Source organism: Callithrix jacchus, chromosome 10, assembly GCF_049354715.1.
Source record: "Callithrix jacchus isolate 240 chromosome 10, calJac240_pri, whole genome shotgun sequence".
Lineage (NCBI taxonomy): Eukaryota > Metazoa > Chordata > Mammalia > Primates > Cebidae > Callithrix > Callithrix jacchus.
In genome coordinates, this window is record NC_133511.1 from 112,437,806 (window position 1) to 112,457,634 (window position 19,829).

Consider the following 19,829-nt stretch of genomic DNA (forward strand, 5'->3'; position numbering starts at 1 on the left):
CCTCCCTTCCCAGCTTCTTGTGTACCACAGCTGTGTTCAAATCCCTAGGGCTCTGTTTCCAGCCCGGGCGGGTTTCTCAGTTTCCCCACCCCTTGCCGATGCCTAAATATCAATCTCATCTTCTTAGTTTACAGACCTTTCTTTTCTATCCACCCCTTCATCTGTTTTCCCATGCATCTATCTGTCTATTTGTCCATCCAGCTATCCATTCATTAAGCCCACCATGCATTCACTTACTTGTCCATTTATCCAACTGTCTTTTATTTGTTCATTCATTTGTCAGTCAGTCAATTCATCCACTCACCCATCTGTTTCTCTACTTGTCTATCTAGTCATCTGTATGTCCATTAATCAGCCCGTCCACCCGCTATCAATCCATCAGTTCACAATTCCATCTGTTTATCCATCTATGAATCTGCTCTTCCATTCATCCACCTATCCAACCATCCACTCATCCACCCATCTATCCATCCACTCATCTGTCAACCCATCCATTATCCACCTACCTCTTTATTCATCCACCCATCCACCAATCCACCCACCTACCCTTCCATCCATCTATTCATCCACTCATCCATTCATCCACCTATCCACCCATCTATTTATTCACTTATCTACCTATCCACCAATCCAGCTATCTCCCCATTCACCCATCCACTCTTCCACCTACCCGTCCATCCACTCATTCACCCATCCAGCCATCCACCAATCCACCCATAATCTTATCTACCCATCCACTTATCCACTATTCATCCTTCCACTCATCCATCCATCCACCTATCCATCCATCCATCCACCCACCTATTCATCCATCCATCCATCCATCCATCCACTCATCCACACATCTACCCATTTACTCATCTACCTATCCACCATTCCAGCCATCTACCCATTCACCCATCCACTCATCCACCTATCCATCCACTCATCCACCCATCCAACCATCCACCAATCCACCCATCCACTTACCTAACCAACCATCTATCCATTCATCCACTCCTTCATCTATCTGACTATTCACTCATCCATCCACCCATGCATCTTCCCAATGTTGAGTTCCAGGCTCTAATCTGAGCACTAGGAAAACAAAAAAGTATTGTATAAGACCCCTGCCTTCAGAGAGCTCCTGATCTTTTCTGGAGGGTGGAGGGATGAGTAGAGGCACTTTTTGTCCCAGTGATCTCTGGTGAGTCCCCTCTGCTGGGAAGGAACTTTTGAGCATTCAGTGTCCTCCCCAGTATAATCTAACCCCTTGATTTATGTTCCCACTCTACTAAGACAGGCCTGCATCTTTGCCAGTGGATTCCCAGGCCTCACATGTTTTTTCATTAGCAGCAAACACCAGAATTTCACAGCCCTGGGCTCACCATTAGATCTAATTTGACTTCCACCTTCACTGACCTTTTCTGTCTGCACTTGCAACTCTCCAAACGTTCCAGGCCACAGGTCTTCAGGGCTCCCTAGGAATCTGGCCAAGGCCTCTACCCAAAAGGAGGGGAGAGGGGCTGGCTTGGCATCAGTTCCATCCTGTCTCCCACTTCCCCATCAAGAAGGCCAAGCCCCAGCTAACTGGATGCAGCGGGGTGTAGGGTTATCCACTCCGCAAGATCGAGGCCCTGCTTGATGTGTTCATTCATTCATTCATTCCTGTGTGTGTTATTTCCTTGCTTTGGTTTGTTTATCTGTTTATTCATTCATTCATTTCATCACTTTTTTGCATACATTTAAGGGGTACACGTGCAGTTTTGTTCTGTGGATATATTGCATAATGGTGAAGTCTGGCCTTTTAGTTTATCACCACCTTAATAACATACATTTTACCCTTGAAGTAATTTCCCATCTTTCACCGTGGCTCCCACTCTCCCACCTTCCGGGTCTCCAGCGTCTGTCATTCCACCATGTGTGCACATTATTTAGCTCCTACTTATAAATGAGAACGGGCAGTGTTTGTTTCTGAGTTGTTTCACTTATGACAATGGCCTCCAATTCCATCCATGTTGCTGCAAAGACATAATTTCCTTCTTTTTGATGGCTGAATAGTATTTCATTATATATCTATGATATAACATCTTATTTATTCAGTCATCTGTTGATGGACACTTAGGTTGATTTGGTAGCTTTGCCATTGTGAATAGTTCTGTGATATACAAGTGCAGGTATCTTTTTGATACAGTTATTCCTGCGATTAGATACTCCATAGTGGGACTGCTGGATCAAATGATAGTTCTTTTTCTTTCTTCTTTTCTCTTTTTTTTGAGACTGAGTTTTGCAGTTGTTGCCCAGGCTGGAGTGCAGTGGTGCCATCTCAGCTCACTCTGCCTCCCAGGTTCAAGCGATTCTTCTGCCTCAGCCTCCCAAATAGCTGGGATTACAGGTGGCTGCCACCACATCCAGCTAATTACTGTATTTTTAGTAGAGACAGGGTTTCACCATGTTGGCCGAGCTGGCCTCGAACTCCTTACCTTAGGTGATCCACCCACCTCAGTTTCCCAAAGTGCTAGGATTACAGACGTGAACCACCTCACCCAGCCAGTTATTTTTCTTTTGAGACAGAATGTCGCTCTATCACCAAGGATGGAGTACAGTGGCGTGATCTTACTGCAGCCGGGACCTCCCAGGCTCAAGCGATCCTCCCACCTCAGCCTCCTGAATATCTAGGACTACGGATGTGTGCCTCCTATAGTCCCAGCTAATTTTCTGTATTTTTTGTACAGATAGGGTTTCACCATGTTGTCCAGGCTGGTCTTGAACTCCTGGGCTCAAGCAATCCGCCTGCCTCAGCCTCCCCAAATGTTGGGATTGTAGGTGTGAGCCACAGCACCTGACCAAATGGTAGTTTTGTTTACTTCTTTGAGAAATATCCATACTCTTTTCCATAGAGGTTGTCATTTAATCACTCACTTTTTATTGAGTGTCTTCCGTGGTCTGGGTCTAGTAAGGGGGCAGACATGAATGAGGCATGCTCAGAGCCTCCAGCAGCTTACAGGCCCGCAGAGGGTCACGTGAGTGGGGCAAGAGAGGAGGTGCCAGGTAGGTTTGGTCTCAAAGGTGCATTTGGGAACAACTGATTGGGTCAGGCTCCCAGATAGGATGGCGGGACGCGTGCAGAGGGAAGGTATGTCTGGCTGAGAATCAACTTAAGCAAAGGAAAAGAACAGGAAAACAGGGAGCCACCATCCTTGCAGCTGGAAGCAAAGCAGCACAGGAAGTCAAAGAGCCTTGAGTGCCAAGCCAGGGAGCCTGAGTCGTGTACAGGAATGGCTATGGAGCCTTTGCTGGTTGTAAGCAGGGAGTACAGGGCTATCCTTGCGGGTGCAGCCAAGAAACCAGGTGGGCTGTATGCTCCCGAGGCCTAAGATTCAAGGGGCTCCAGGAGAAGGAAGATTTCCCATTGTCTCAGATACGACCAAGTCCAAGGATCCTGGATGAGGACGTCCACAAAAGACATCTAGGGCTTGACCGGGCGTGGTAATCCCAGCACTTTGGGAGGCCAAGGCCGGTGGATCACCTGAGGTCGGGAGTTCAAGACCAGGCTGACCAACATGGAGAAACCCAGTTTCTACTAAAATTACAAAATAGTGGCACATGCCTGTAATCCCAGCTACTAGGGAGACTGAGGCAGGAGAATTGCTTGAACCTGAGAGGCAGAGGTTGTGGTGAGCCGAGAATGAACCATTGCACTCCAACCTGGGCAAGAGAGGGAAACTCTGTCTCAAAAAAAAAAAAAAAAAAAAACCCAGGGCCAATAACCTCTGGAAATAGGAGGAATGCCCTCTGCCTTCTGAGCAATGCTAGAGTGTTCTCCCAAATCCTCTTCCCACTCCTCCACCTCCCAAAGTGCACCAGAAACCTCATCCCCTTACATCCCCAGGACTCATGGTAATTCAAATTCTTGAGAATAGTAGGACCCAGATTCTAAGAACAGGAAGGGTTTGGGTAATACACAACCTCATGGTTAGTAGTTCCTTAAAAAGGAAAAGGAAAAAAATTTTTGAGTGCCTGGCACCATACTGGGTGCTTCCACCCTGTGATCTAACATCACCAAGACAGCCATCTGTTGAACTGAGGCCCAAGAGACCAGTGACTGGCCCAGGATCACACAGCGTGTGTGGGTAGAGAGCTGGGACGTGATTCCTGGCTTGTGGAGCTCTAGGAAGGGCTGGGTCTACTGCGGAGGAAAGGAAGCTAGAGGAAGAAGAGAGAGAGACTGAGAAGCTGAGGCTGGAGTGGAGAGGAAGGGGAGGGAGAAGAGAGAAAGGGAAAGAGAAACAAAATAGCAAGATCAAAGGAGGGAGCAGAGAGAAGGAAGAAACAGGAGGAGAGGTGAAGAGGCAGCAAGAACCTCAGGCAAAAAAGGAGAGCAGTCTGGGCGAGGTGACTCATGCCTGACAGATCCCAGCACTTTGGCAGGCCGAGGTGGGCAGATCACGAGGTTAAGAGATGGAGACCATTCAGGCCAACATGGTAAAACCCCAACTCTACTAAAAATACCAAAATTAGCTGGGCATGGTGGTGCATGCCTGTAGTCCCAGCTACTCAGGAGGCTGAGGCAGGAGAATCACTTGAACCCAGAAGGCAGAGGCTGCAGTGAGCCGAGATCCCATCATTTTTGCACTCCAGCCTGGCAACAGAGGAGTGAGACTCCGTCTCAAAAAAAAAAAAAAAAAAAAGAGGAGAGCAGGGTGAGGGTGCCGGAGGAGGAGGACATAGGAGGGACAATGAGGAGGTTTGGGGGAAACAGGGACAGTGGCTGGTTGGAGGCCATGGGACCCCAAAGGAGCTCATTCCCAGCCTCTTCCTTCCTCAGAGAAGCAAAAGAGTGGCAGAGAAGGTCCCCGACTTGCAGGAGGCCAGTAGGTGCATCACGCTGGAATGTGGCTTCATTTCATTCTGGTCAGCAGGAAATTGGTTTGAAACCAAAAATCTTGGAAGCTCTAGAGACTGAAAAAAAAATCATTTTTAATTATTTGATTTTTTTGAATAGATAACACGTGCACATGGTACAAAAATTCAAAAGGTACAAAAAGGTAACTGCCCAGTTCCCCTTCCAGACTACCTGATTCTTGTGTGTCTGTCTAGAAATCATCTAGACAGCCTGTAGCAGATATATTTGTTGTTTTGAGACAGATCTCCGTCTGTCACCCAGGCTGGAGTACAGTGGCATAATCTCGGCTCACTGCAACCTCCACCTCCTAGGTTCAAGTGATTTTCCTGCCTCCGCTTCCCAAGTAGCTGGGACCACAGGCACACGCCACCACGCCCAGCTAATTTGTTTTATAATTTATTTTTAATAGAGACAGCGTTTCACCATGTTGGCCAGGATGGTCTTGAACTCTTGACCTTGTGATCTGCCTGCCTAAACCTCCCAAAGTGCTGGGATTACAGGCATAAGCTATTGAGCGCAGCCAGCAGATATAATTTTTTTAAATGTTACACAGAGGGGAGCACACTAAATATATTGTAGTCCCCTTGCTTTTTCCCCTGTATCCGTGCCACACCCACACAGAGCTGTCTTGTTCTTTTTTGTTTTTTGCATTTTTAGTTTTTATGGGTACATAGTAGGTGTGTTTATTTATGGGGTACATGAGATATTTTGAGACAGGCATAAAATGGGTAATAATCACATCGGTAAATGGGGTATCCACCACCTCAAGCATTTATCATTTCCTTATGTTACCAACATTCCGATTATACTCTTTGAGTTACTTTTAAATATGCTATAAATTATTGTTGACTGCGGTGTCTTTCTTGTTTGTTTGTTTGTTTTGGTACCATGACTCGGATCCGAAGACTGTAGTGTCTTTTTAATGGCCATACAGTACTCCACTATTTGGTTGTACATGATATTTTTAAGTCATGAGAGACACTGTTCACTTAGAAGAGTGAATACAATATTTATGTGCAGTTTAAAGAGTAATTGTAAAACTGGCATCTATGTAACCACCATCCAGGTCAAGAAATAAAACCTTGCCAGCACCCCAGAAGAATTCCCAAACGTCCCTTACTTCCCTCTAGAAGTAACTCCATCCTAACTTTTTCAGTAATTTTGTACTTGCTTTTCTTTATAAGTATCCCTTATAGTTTAGCTTTTGCCTTAACAGGTTTTAATCTTTATAGGAAAAGAATCATAGCGTAAATATTCTTTTGGGTCTTTCTTCTTTTTCCCACCATATGATTGCATGTCGCTATGGTCCATTTTCATTGCTGGATAGTATTCCAGTGTTATTTATTTACTTATTTTTTGAGATGGACTCTCACTCTGTCATCCAGGCTGGAGTGCAGTGATGTGATCTCAGCTCACTGCAACCTCTGCCTCCTGGGTTCAAGCAATTCTCCTGCCTCAGCCTCTCGAATAGCTGGGATTACAGGCATGTGCCACCACGCCCAGCTAATTTTTGTATTTTTGGTAGAGACAGGGTTTCTCCATGTTGGCCAGGCTGGTCTCAAACTCCTGCTCTCAGGTGATCTGCCTAACTTGGCCTCCCGAAGTGCTGGGATTACAGGTGTGAGCCACCATGCCCCACATTCCACTGTTATTTAACCAGTCTCTTAGCAGTATATATATATTTGAAACAGGGTCTTGCTGTGTCACCCAGCTGGAGTGCAGTGGTTCTATTATGACCTCCTGGGCTCAAGGAATCCTCCCGCCTCAGCACCCCCCAAGTATCTTTAACCACTTATTGATGGACACTTGAGTTGTTTCTGGTCTTTTCTATTACAAATAATGCAGCAATCAATAACATATGCTAATTTACATATATGCAGGAGGATGTCTAGGAGAGATTTCCAAGAGTTGAATTGCCAGGTCAAAGGGCAGTACATTTTTCATTTTTATTTATGTATGTATATTTTATTTTATTTTACTGAGATGGAGTCTTTCTCTGTCACCCCAGCTGGAGTGCAGTGGCACAATCTCGGCTCACTGCAGCTTCTACCTTCTGAGTTCCAGTGATTCTCCTGCCTCAGCCTCCCAAGTAGCTCGGATTACGGGTGCACACCACCATGCCTGGCTATTTTTTTGTATTTTTAGTAGAGACAGGGTTTTTGCCATCTTGTCCAGGCTGGTCTCAAACTCCTGGGCTCAAGCGATCCATTCACCGTGGCTTCCCAAAGTGCTGGGATTACAGGTGTGAGCCACCACAGCTGACCTGTATTTATTTTTTAGAGATGGAGTCTTGCTCTGCTGCCCAGGGTGGTCTTGAACTCCTGCCCTCAAGCCATCCTCCTGCCTTGGCCTCCCAAAGTGCTGAGATTACATGTGTGAGCCACTGTGCCTGGTGTGCATTGTTAATTTTGAGACAGATGATAGGAAGACAAGGCAGGTGCAGGGGCTCATGCCAATAATCCCAACACTTCGAGAGGCTAAGGTGGGAAGATCACTTAAGCCCCGGAGTTCGAGACCAGCCTGGGCAACAAGGGGAAACCCTATCTCTACAAAAAAATTCAAAATTAGCTTGGTGTGGTGGTGGTGTTGTGTGTGCTACTCAGGTGCCCAGCTACTCAGGAGGCTGAAATGGGAGTTTTGGTTGAGCCCTGGAGGACGAGGCTGCAGTGAACCGTGATCACGCCACTGCACTCCAGCCTGGGTGACAGAACAAGACCCTGTCTTCAAAAAAATAATAATAACAAGACAGAAAACAGATATTGTCACATTGCCCTTAATAAAACTTGTACCAGCTGGGCATAGTGGCTCATGCCTGGCTCATGCTTTAGCACTTTGGGAGGCCGAGACGAGCGGATCTCCTGAGGTCAGAAATTTGAGACCAGCCTGGCCAACATGGTGAAACTCCATCTCTACTAAAAATACAAAAAATAGCTGGATGTGGTGGTGTGTGCCTGTAGTCCCAGCTACTCGGAGGCCGAGGCAGGAGAATTGCTTGAACCTGGGAGGCAGAGGTTGCAGTGAGCCAAGATCATGCCACTGCACTCCAACCTGGGCGACAAGAGTGAAACTCCATTTCAAAAATAAATAAATAGGCTGGGCGCGATGGCTCACGCCTGTAATCCAACCAGTTTGGAGGCCAAGGCGGGTGGATCACCTGAGGTTGGGAGTTCAAGACCAGCCTGACTAACATGGTGAAACCCCGTCTTTTAAAAAAATTAATTAACTAATTAAAAATACTAAAAGTTGTTCCTACTGATTCTCCCACCAGCCCTGCTAGACAGTGCAGCTTCCCAGCCTGCCAGACAAGTGGGAGACCCTGTAGGACTGGACCCTGCAGAGTGACAGGGAGGCTGGGCAGGCCTGGTGTGGTGTGGTCCTTTGCCCCTGCTGGCTGGGTTACTGATAGGGGCAGGCTGGATGCTAATGCAATTGCAAGGCAGGCAGGCAACAGGAAACCTGAGCGGGTGTCCTCGAAGTTGAGTCCACAGAGGGGAGCACGACCCCTGACCTCGTAGATCCCTCAGCCTTGGCCCAAACGAGCTAGAAAATGAGGAAATGCCCCCCACCCACTTTCCTAGCAACCTGTCCCCACAGGGAGTGACAGGGCATGTGAGAACACACAGGCCTCGGACCAAGCTGGGAAAGTTGACCAAAAAGCGCTGAGCCTGTGGACAGAAATGGCAGTCTTGCAACTTCCTCTCACGGTTGAGACACTGGAGGAGGCTCCTCGGGCCCCTCGGAGCTCCCCAAGCTTTGCTCACAGCACTGGGCTGGCTTTTCGGTGCAGTAAGGTCTTCAGTAATGATTGACTCAGGGTCTCTGCGTGCCAGATGACCTGAACAGGCAGGGCCCTTCCCTACTCCTCGCAGACCTGCTCTGCAGCAGGGCAAGTCCCATGAGGAACATGATAGTGAGTGCGTTCCATTGCATCTTGGAAGGTGACACTCACCATAGGAACAAGGGCATGCAGCTGGGTAAGGGGCTTGCAGTAGGGGATAGACTGAGTGGGGACAGTTTGCAACATTCATGAGAGCGGGCAGGGCAGGCTTCACCGGGAAGGGCACATTCAGCAAACCCTGGAAGCCAGTGACGGAGCAAGCCAAGCAGATGTCTGGGAGAAAAATTCCAGGCAGGGGACCAGCCAGTGCCAATGCCCCAGGCAGGAGCATGAGCCAGGCAGGGATGGCAAAGAGGCCATGGGAGTACAGCCAGTGGCAGAAGCTCAGACCGGGCCAGTCAGGCCACTGTATGGAATTTGACATTGACTCCAGGAATCGTGGAGTGCGTCGCAGGGTGCGTCCTCTCTTATTCCAGTCTGATATTGTTGCCATGGTACAGATGAGGAGACTGGGGCTCAGAAGTGGCCATGATTTGCACAGCGTGGCTTGGGCAATCCAGGATGTAGGTCAGGCTTTCGCCCAGGGCTGCCTGTGACCTAGACCCCAGCTCTGCACCACAGCAGTGCTCCAGTGCTTTGGGTGGTGCCAGGCTGGGGGTGGGGGCGGCGGGCATTTGTTGAGCCCCTGCTGGGCACTAAGTCACCCCACCTTCAGTAACCCTAATGAGGCAGGCCTTGTCAGCGCCATTTTGCAGATGAGGGAAGTGCGGTTCCAGGAGGTGAGGGGCACGGTCAAGGGCACACAACTGGGAGCGGGGCAGGAGGTGACTGTAGTTCTCAACGCCCCTCCGGCCTGCGCCTCCGCGGCTGTCCCTATCCGAGGTTCTCTCATGGATATTTCCCCACTTAAAAGTCTTCCTGAGCGCTCACCTGCCCTCGGGCTGAAGCCTGAACCTCCGAGGCCTGTGTGGGAACCTCCGACACCCAGAGTCGGGCCAGCCTTTCTGCCCCACCTCCACCTCCAGCCGGAGGACACCGCTGCGCATTCCCAGAACCTCTCTCAATCTCCCCAGCCTTTGCGGACAGTCCCACCCACTTCCATACCCTAAGGCCTTTGTGTTTCAAGGGCTTGCCTCCTCTAGGCTGCCACCCCAGACTGCCTTCCCCCTGGTTTCCCCGCACTGCTCCCCAGCTCTGCCTCAGTCTCTTGTCCCACTCTGCCCTAGCCCCAGTGGCCAGGGCCAGCTAAACCACCTCTGAACCCCAAATCCTGGCCAGGCCACCGACACCCTTGTCCCTGCTGACCAGCCCTACAGATGGGGTGCTCACCTCCCAGCCACATCACTCAGGCTTCGGCACCTCAAACCCACCGCCACCCACAGCGACTTCCTTCTGCACACCGCGGGCAGCACCACACCCCTGCTCGCTCACTGAGAACAGGAGCTGCCTCCCCACCCCAGACCCTTCCCCTGTGGAACCCACCACACCCTGGTCTCCAGCTTCCCCTGAGTCTTTCCCTATGGATTGGCTGTGGGGCCTTTGGGTGAGTTCCTTCCCCTCTGCAGAGCTCAGATGCTCCAATTTTGCAGAGCAATCAACAGCGCCCACTTCACGGCATTGTCCTGAGGACTGAGAGAGACGGTCTGTGAAAGCCTTTGCCTGGTACACAGTAGCGGCTCAGTGAGTGCACATTTCCTCCACTGACCTGCACAAATGCAGAGATTAGAAGTGTGGCTTCGGAGGCCCTGATTAGAATCCCATCCCCGAACCTCATTCACTGTGTGGCTGAGAGAGAGTCACTCACTTCTCAGAGCCTCAATGTCCTCATCTGCAGAAGGGGAACATTCATAGAACGTACCTGGTGGGATTGCATGAACTGACTGAGGTAGCACATGGCTGTCCGTGTGTGATAGGCCCTGCATCCCGCTGCAGGGAGGAAGCTCGGCCCTGTCCTCAGCCCTCTGAGCTCCCACCCTGGGCCTCTCCATAGCCTCCTTGGAGAAATAGAAATACAGCTCTGGAATAGAGAAGCTCTGGAAGCTGGCAGAGGAGTCCCTGAGGCAGCGGCATCCCAACCTCTGTCTCTGGACAGTTCCCCACCTGCCTGGGGCCTGGGCTGCACTTTGCTCTCACCGTTCCTGTCTGAGAAAGCAGCTCTTGGGAGGAGAAGCCAGCCTGGGAGAAAGGGCCTAGCTCTGGAGTAGACACCCTGGGATAGGATGAGTCGGGCCTTTTGAAAAGACAAGGAAACTAAGGCCAAGCTCAGTGCTCATGCCTGTAATCCCAGCACTCTGGGAGGCCGAGACGGCTGGATCACGAGGTCAGAAGACAGACCATCCTAGCCAACATGGTGAAACGCCATCTCTACTAAAAATGCAAAAATTAGCTCGGTGTGGTGGCAGGCACCTGTAGTCCCAACTACTCGGGAGGCTGAGGCAGGAGAATTGCTTGAATCCAGGAAGCGGAGGTTTCAGTGAGCCGAGATTGTGCCACTGCACTCCAGCCTGGGTGACAGAGCAAGACTCCATCTCAAAAAAAAAGAAAAGAAAACTAATGACAGTTCCCACCACAGGCCCAGCACACGAGAGCTTTACAATAGGGTTATCCGTTTTACAGATGAGAAACGGGGTTCAGAGTGGATGCTTATGCCCGCTCCAGGAAGAAGGGCCAGAATCAGGATTTGCACCCAGGCTTGTCTTCTTCCCAGGCCTGTGCTCTCAGCCCAAGGCTGCCTGAGTATGTGCCTTGAGCCCTTGGGACAGACAAGGGAGAGTGGGCCCTCAGGCACCAGTGAGTGAAGAGCTGAATTCAGCTTTGAGGCTCTGGGCCCAGGGCTCCTGCAGGGCTGCCAGGGGGCCTGGGCTAGGAGTTGGGGACAGCCCAGGGTGTAGGAGCGGGAGGCCTGGGCCTGGAAGGAGTTAACTGCGTGAGGGGCCTGAGTGAATCAGAGGCTCCGCAGGCTACGATGGAAATTCCCTGTGCATGGCATGTGGTCACCCAGAAAAGGGAAACGGTGCTTTTCGGAGCAAGGACGGCGGGGGCTGGAGCTAGGGAGCAGACACCAGCCTGGGTGGGGCTGGTGAGAGTACTGTGACAAAGGAGGCCTGGCGGCCAGGTCTGCTCAGGCCTTGGACAGGAAGAAGGTGAGAGGAGCCGCCAGGCCAGGCCAGGCCAGGCCTGATCGTGCTATGGTGTGTCCATGGGCCCTGATGGATGAGTAGGAGTTCACCAGGCCCAGATGAAAGAAAGGCACTCCCGACCAGAGGAACTGCTAGAACCAAGGCACAGGGCTGTGACTCAGCCTGGAGAGCCCATCCACCCTGCTTGTGCCGGCACACTCATTCCTGTCCTTCAGGGCCCATCCCAAGTAATACCTCTCTCCACTCCAGGCAACACTCATAGCCCCTCTGAGTCCCACTGCCTTGGTTTCCTTGGTTTCCCTCGTGGCGCTCACAGGATTTTGTAAGTTATCTGCCTTCCCCATGAACTATGGGTTCCACAAGGGCAGGGGCTGTATCCCAGCTGTAGAAACAGCTTGCGCCCAGCCCAAGGCCAGCACCAAGTAGGTGCTCCGTATTTGTGGAATGACCATTTCACAGAAGAGGAATGTGAGGCCCAGAGAGGTCAGCTGGCGCTTGGTCAGCCAGCTGGTGCAGCAGAGGGGGGCTCAGCCCAGGCTCCTCCTCAGCTGGGACTGGTCAGGAGGGAAGGAACGGAGCAGGAAGATCCCTCCCCTGGGGCAGGGCAGGGGGAGAAGGCAGGGGATACCAGGCGCTGACGGCCACCCAGGGAAAGCGACAGGTGGCTCTATGGTCCACGCCCTTGTTCCCCCTTGAGCTTCAGGCCAGCCCTGCTCCCGCCCTGTCACAGTGCTAGAAAACGTCCACCCTCCCAGGAGGGAGATGAAGGAACAAGAGACAGTCAGAGGAAGAGAGAAGGACACTGGGTTTTAGATTTTCTCAGTGAAATCTACAATCTCCAGACACTTGACAGGGTCTCACTCTGTTACCCAGGCTGGAGTGCAGTGGTGTGATAATAGCTCACTGCGGCCTTGAACACCCAGGCTCAAGCAGTCCTCCCACCTCAGCCTCCCCAGTACCTGGGACTATAGGCATGCGCCACTATGCTGGACTAATTATTTTATTTTTTTGTAGAGTTGGGGTCTCACTCTGTGGTCCAGGCTGACCTCAAACTCCTGGGTTCAAGTGATCCTCCTGCCTGGACCTCTCAAAATGCTGGGATTACAGGCATGAGCTACTGTGTCTTGCCCTCAGTTTCCATTTTATGATGGAGATAATGGAATAGGCTTGTTCTAGGGACAGAATAAACCAGCCACTCTAACTGTAAACCTCTGTACTGACACAAGGGAGACTGCCTGTAGCTGCAGTGCCTACTGTGTAGTCTGGCCTCTCCCGGGGGCTGTGCAGTACCATCCCACCAGCCAGCTCTGAAGCTGTGTTAGGCTCAGAGCCAGTGTCCAGCTGTCCCAGTTTAAGTCTGTGCCTGGTGAAGGCCTGTGACCTGCACCAGCCTGACAAGAGGGCCGAAACCCAATGTGGCCGGCTGAGAATGATGTCCGGGGCTTCCCGTCCAGAAACGTGCCCCCTGAAGGCCCCAGCTGCTCCAGCTCCACCACAGCGCCCCAGATTCCTGGGCCCTTTCATGTCTGCTTGAAGGTCAAGGGCATCCTGAGAAGCTGCCCTCAGGCAGGGACCAGTGACATGGAGGCGACCATCCGGGTTGGAGTGTTTCCAAGCATGAAGGGGAACTGAGAACTGTGGGAATGGGCCTTGAGCAGGGCAGGGTGGTCTGGGCCTAGTGGGAGGGGGCCTGCTCCTGGGAGCTCAGACTGATGGGGTCCTGGGGTGAAAAGAGGGGGAGCCCCAGGCAGAGGTGGGGTTGGGGGACACCGTGGGGCACCTGCAGGTCATCTAGAGTGGGCTCTCTGGGCAGTGGGAGGCGGGGGAGCTGTGCGGGGAAGGAAAGAGGAAGCCAAGGGGAGAGGGGGCTGGGCTTCTGGGGATGGAGTGGGGGTGGGGGCTGGGCTTCTGGGGATGGAGTGGGGGTGGGGGCTGGGGGCCTGGAGCCACTTTGGCCGCAGCCACTTCGCTTCTCCTGGTTTCGGTTTGTAAATAGCTGCCTGCTCCGTGGGGCAGGATGGGCCTGTCCCTTCTGCGGCCTGTGTCCAGGGAAGCCCAGGTCTAAAGAGCTACAGATGCTGAAGTCCTGGATTTGGGGACCCTGGGAGGTGTGCAGCCCAACCAGCCTTTGCCTGGGTGGGTGGGTTCTGGGGACCCATCAGTTCTGGGCAGTCCCAACCTGTGGTCACTGAGGTAATGCAGCTGGGCTGGGGGAGCTTCAGAACATGATGACTCGGCCACCCTGAGCTTATTTATAACTGGGCCCTGGTGGCCAGAGCAGCTGCTGAGCCGCCAACTCAGCACTCAGGCTGTCCCAAAACACCAAGGCAGGGAACAGGACAGTGAGGGCCAGGCTGCCCTGACAGCCTCTCAGGCTGCAGCTGCATCTCGGGGTCTTGGGCTCTCCAAGGCCTTTTTGGCTGGGACAAGGCCCTGTGTTGTGATGGGTGGGACTTGGGCTTTAGGGGAGCACCTTGTCTTGAACCTCCTGGTCCAAGGGGATGGCTGAGCTCAGCTGATGGACTGGCCACTCCCCGGGGACACAGGGCTCGGCCTTCTCGCAAAGAGTTTCTTCCTCCCGAGGTCAGATGCTGTCAGCAAACTCGACCAGAAGCAAAGTCATCTCCCCTCCCCTCTTCTTGCAATATTAGCTTAAAAACAAAACACAACAGATTTGGGGAAAGGGCATTTTGGACATCAAAGGCCTGAGCCCAGGCAGGCTGGCAGGTGGGAGAGGCGTGGGTCTTTCCCGAGGCACCCGAGTCACCCCTCACCAGCACCCACCTCCTTGGCAGCTGGGAAGGGCTGGGCCTGCCCCACCCTGGAAATGACCGAGTCTTCCTTCTGAGGAAGCGTGTGAGTGGGTGTCAGGCCCTTCCCCAAGGTTTGCAGGAATAAAGAGGCTCCTAAAAGCCTGGTCCTCCCAGATCAGGGTGGCCCCTGCCGCCCCCCATTCCATCAGCACCCTGTCTGCCAAACGTGGGCCTGCTCTTCCCACCTCTAGGTAACCCCCTCTACCCAGAGACACCCACCTGTAAGCCTTGCTTGGGTGTGGGGCCCCCACCAGCCTCGCCTGTTCCCCTCTGCCAAGGTCTTTACGAGGTCCCACCTCCAAGGCCCCAGCCTCTGTGCTGTCCCTAAAGCTTTGGTTTTGGGGATGCAAAGCCCAACGAATGTCAGAACTGGAGTAGGAATGGGTGAGGGGTTTTAGACCATGGATGCCGAGGCACTGCAGCAAAGATTTAGGCAGGCCTGGAGCAGGTGAGATGGCAGCAGTGCCTGGAGAGCCAGAGCTGAGACCAGAGCCACGTGCCCTGACTTCCCGCCTAGTGCTCACCCCTGGACCTCTGACCGCCAGGACCACCTGCCTGGCCCCTTCCTCTTGGCGGAAGCTGTTAGGGAGGGGAGGGATGGTGGCCTGCTGTGGGGGAAGCTCGGGCCACCGCTGCCCGGGTCTGGGGCTTGGGGGTGCTGGGCCCACGTAGGCCTCTCTAGGCAGGGTCGGGGCGCCCAGCCTGGAGCCGCCCGGGCTGCAGCTGCCCCTGTTTCCACATCGGCAGCAGCAAGGCCGGCGCCTGAGAAAACAGGAAGCGCCCAGTCACCACAGGAAGCATGTGTGCGCCGCCTCCCCACCCCCGGCCCATTGCAAAACGCCAACAGCCCATTACCACAGGCACCGCACAGTGGCCCGGAGAAATGCTCTGGCCGCCAGGCCGCCGAGGAGCCGGACACCGCCCCGGGCCCTCACCAGCCCAGGCCAGGCCTCAGGGAGATGTCCAGCCGCGGCCTGGAGGAGCCCGGCATCACCCAGGCCTCAGGCCTCTGCCTTCCTCTGGGCTCTCAGCTCAATTCCCAGACTGGCCAGGGCCAGGCCTACTTTGGCCACTCTTAAATCAGCATGTGGGGTCAAGGGTCACAGAGAAGCCATTTCTTTGACCTAGCGTTTGGTGTCCAGCGACTCTGTGCCTTCAGACCTTGGCAGTCCTCACTGAGGCCGTTGGCCCAGAGTCCGCCATCCTCCGAGACCCCCCCACCCCCCAGAGCCACCTGCTGCCAGGTCCACACCTGCCACACCCTCTGCCCTGTCCCAACCCCTCCCAACCGGGACATGCTGGCCCTTGGGGGTCCTGACCCAACCTGCCTTTGGGGGGCCTGGGCCCTCCTCCCTGCACCCTGCCGGCCCCACTCACCTCTTGTTTCTGGTCTCCTGGGCCCAGCCCTCAGAAGGCGACAGGAGTCCAGCAAGGCCGCTCCCGGGGAGGCTGTGCTCCTCCAGCCCCGGGGACAGCAAGGAAAAGAGAAGAGAGCAGAGCATTTCATGGCTATAATAAATCAAAGGGGGAAGTCGGAGCAGGAGAAATAAGAAACTTCCCTTGCCTGGGCACGGGGACCCGCCAGGCAGCAGCCCCCGGGTGCCCCTCGGCCTTCCCTCCTTCCTCCTGCCTCCCTGGCCAGTGCCCAGATCTCTATTCAGGCCTAGGGGTTACCCCCCTCTACCCAGAGACACCTGCCCCTGGACACCCAACAGCCCTCCTCGCTGTGATACCCGGGGCTGGCACCTCTCCACTTGGCCTCAGTTTCCTCTTAATTGGCACAGAAAGCCCTAGGTTGTGTGGTCAGGCTGCCCAGTAGAAAGGGATGAAGACAGGCAGTGCCCCCTCTAAACCAAGGACCCTCAGTGGAGAGAGGGAGGGGTGAGGTATCCTGAGAACTCCTATTGGGACAGTTGGAGCTCGATGGACAACCATCTAGGAGCCAAGATGAGAGGGAGAGGTGGCAGGAGTTGAGAGCAGAGGTGGGGCCAGCCCCAGGCCGTGACGGCTGGCAGGTCCTCAACTATCAACCTCAGCCATCCCTGAACTTCTCCCCAGCCAGGCCAGGTGGCCCAGGGCCCTGGGGGCCACCCTGGGGCATGAGACATCCACAGCCTCAGGACATAACCCAGGTGTGTCTTCCCTGAACGTCCACTCACATAGAAGAATGAGAAGGGAAGGTGTTTTTAAGAAAGGGAAGGGAAATCCCCACGCATTAAAGAGAAGGATGCAAACTTACGATTTTTTTAAGATGAAATAAGGAATTTCAGGCTTGGCGCAGTGGCTCATGCCTATAATCCCAGCACTTTGGGAGGCCAAGGCTGGTGGATCACCTGAGGTCTGGAGTTCGAGACCAGCTGACCAACATGGAGAAACCCTCTCTATTAAAAATACAAAAATGATCCGGGTGCGATGGCACGTGCCTGTAATTCCAGCTACTTGAGAGACTGAGGCAGGAGAATAACTTGAACCCGGGAGGCGAAGGTTGCAGTGAGCCTAGATTGTGTCACTGCATTCCAGCCTGGCCAACGGAATGAGACTCAGTCTCAAAAAACAAACAAAAACAAAAAACAAATGGAGAAATGCATAGCTCTGAAGTCTGCATTGAGGGACAAATGAGGCTGTGAAATGGGACCTTGGGGTAATCGTTCGGCCAGCAACACACTGTGGCCACCCCCCACCTTGCTTCCCTCTCACCTGCCTGAGTTGGGGTGAACACTGCAGCTCCCCACTCTTCTCTGACAACTCCTTGGCTTCTCTCTGGCCCTTTCTGACCTGGAAGAGGGCTGAAGCTGAGGTTCCCAGCCCCACCCTCAAGGTGCTCCCTCTCTGGGACAGAGACCTTGGAGGTCCCAACTCCCACCCTGGCAGGACTCCCCACTTCTGCTCACACTCCGTACCCCCCATATGACATCTCCACCCCAACTCGAGACTGTATTAATAACCAGAGGTACGCACCAGGCACTCTACGCTACATATACAACAGCTTGTAATCCTTGATACTGCAGGTATTCTTGTATTCTTTTTTTTTTAAAGACGGAGTTTCGCCACGTTCGTCAGGCTCATCTTGAACTCCCAACCTCAGGTGATCCGCCCGCCTTGACCTCCAAAGTGCTTGGATTACAGGCGTGAGCCACCACACCCAGCTGATACTGCAGGTGTTCTTATCCCCATTTCACAGATAAGGAAACTGAGGCTCGGGGTGGACTGACAGGTGCAAGCTCCGCTTGCTAGAAAGGGGCGGTGCTGAGATGAGAACTCAGTTTCCCTGTGTGCCTGTCCAGTGGACCCTAGGCAAACCCTGAGGCAAAGCATCACCTCTTTGGAAAAAAGACTTCAAGCCTTTTCAGGTCTCACTGCTGCCCCCAGGCCCACAGCCACAGCCTCTTCCCAGCTCCTCTACCCTATCGCTAGTCTCAGTTCTCCTGCTTCTTCTGGTCCAGGCTGGAGGATTTCAGAGTTGAAAAAAATCCAGCCTTGGCGGGGCACTGTAGCTCACACCTGTAATCCCAGCTCTTTGGGAGGCCAAGGCAGGCAGATCACTGGAGGTCAGGCGTTCGAGACCAGCCTGACCAACATAGAGAAACCCCATCTCTACTAAAAATACAAAATTAGCCAGGTGTGGTGGTGCATGCATGTAATCCCAGCTACTCAGGAGGCTGAGGCAGGCAAATTGCTTGAACTGGGAGGCAGAGGTTGGGGTGAGCCGATATCGCGCCATTGCACTCCAGCCTGGGCAACAGAGCGAGACTCTTCTTGAAAGAAAGAGAGAAAGAGAGAGAGAAAGAGAGAAAGAAGAAAGAAAGAAAGAGAAAGAAAGAAAGAAAGAAAAACTTCCAGCGTCAGGTGCCCATGGGAGCACAGAGATGGTAAAATCCAGAAAGGGGATGAGCCAGGCTCCCCTTGGCATGAACACCTAATGGTGGTTAATTCCACTGAGACAGGCCCAAAGAGGCAGCATTCCTGGTGGTGAAAGCTCAGTGCATCCGCACCAGACATTCCCGCATTTAAATTCCAGCTCTGCAATGGAGAGACCACCCTCTGGGTAAGTGACCTCATGAAAATGGGAGAAAATGCCTCTCCTGTCCTGGAGATCTCACAGGAGGGAAATGTGTTTCCAACAGCCATGGCCCAGCCCTCTTTCACGCACCAACTCTGTCCAGTAGGTACGATTATTACTCCCATTTTACAGATGAGGAAACCCAGGGAAAGGAGATGTCCCAAGGACACACAGTCTTGCAGGGGCTTGAAACCCGGTCCTGCCTACCACCAAGTCCTGTGCCCTTACATACACCTGAGAGGCCCTCCTTCCTTTCCTCCTAGGAGTTCTTCTGTACCTTCCTTGCCTGCAGGGTCGGTGCCCTGGGTGGCAAGTTGGACCGTGACTGGATGGGACTGGAGGGCTTGGCCTTGCCTGGCTGTGGCTGCAGTCCCCAAACACCTGACTGCCCTTGCTCTTGGTTGGGCTGAGGGACACTGCCTGGGCATGCAAGGGGTTGGAGACCAGGTGCACTTCCTTGCCATATTGCCTTGGCTCACTCAGCTCTCTGACCTTGTTGGTGTCTGACTTTCTTGGGTGAGGGTTATCACCCCTTCCAGGGGGCCTGCAGGGTAGGGTTGGGGCTGGGGCTGGGGCTGGGATGCTAAGAAAGCTGCACTTGAGCTTCCTCACTGGCTCAGGTCCTTCCAAGGCCCTGGGAGGGGCCTCAGCAATTTTGTTTTTGTTTTTGTTTTTGATTTTGTTGTTGTTGTTGTTGTTTTTGAGGTAGAGTCTTGCCCTGTTGCCCAGGCTGTAGTGTGGTGGCACGACCTCAGCCCATGGCATCCTCCACCGCCAGGGTTCAAGTGATTTCCCCTGCCTCACCCACCTGAGTGGCTGGGATTACTGGCGCAGGCCACCACGTGTGGCTAATTTTTTTGTATTTTAGTAGAGACAGGGTGGCCGGGATGGTTTTGATCTTCTGACTCCGTGATCTGCCCGCCTAGTCCTCCCAAAGTGCTGGGATTACAGGTGTGAGCCAGCGTGCCCAGCCTGTTTTGTTTTTTTAGACAGTCTGGCTCTATCCCCAGGCTGGAGTGCAGTGATGCAGTCTCAGCTCACTGCAAGCTCCGTGGCCGGCGTTCAAGCGATTCTCCTGCCTCGGCCTCTAGAG

At 53.2% G+C, this 19,829-nt stretch overlaps 1 protein-coding gene across 3 annotated transcripts; it reads right to left on the reverse strand.

Moving 5' to 3' along the window:
• Positions 1 to 2,883: 2,883 nt before the first annotated feature.
• LOC103796309 (uncharacterized) lies at positions 2,884 to 16,197 on the reverse strand. Of its 3 annotated transcripts, none has more exons than XR_004730644.3 (2): positions 16,054 to 16,164; positions 2,884 to 4,941 (listed from the first exon to the last, which is right to left on the reverse strand). XR_004730644.3 is itself a non-coding variant. In XM_009008087.5 (2 exons), the coding sequence occupies exons 1-2, from the start codon at positions 16,176 to 16,178 to the stop codon at positions 14,634 to 14,636; spliced, it is 930 nt and encodes a 309-aa protein (XP_009006335.1). In that variant the 5' UTR covers positions 16,179 to 16,197; the 3' UTR covers positions 14,536 to 14,633. The 3 variants fall into 3 exon arrangements, 1 of the variants encoding a protein (XP_009006335.1); XR_004730645.3 differs by lacking the exon at positions 2,884 to 4,941 and adding an exon at positions 14,337 to 14,514; XM_009008087.5 differs by lacking the exon at positions 2,884 to 4,941 and adding an exon at positions 14,536 to 15,438 and having other exon boundaries at positions 16,054 to 16,197.
• Positions 16,198 to 19,829: the final 3,632 nt, after the last annotated feature.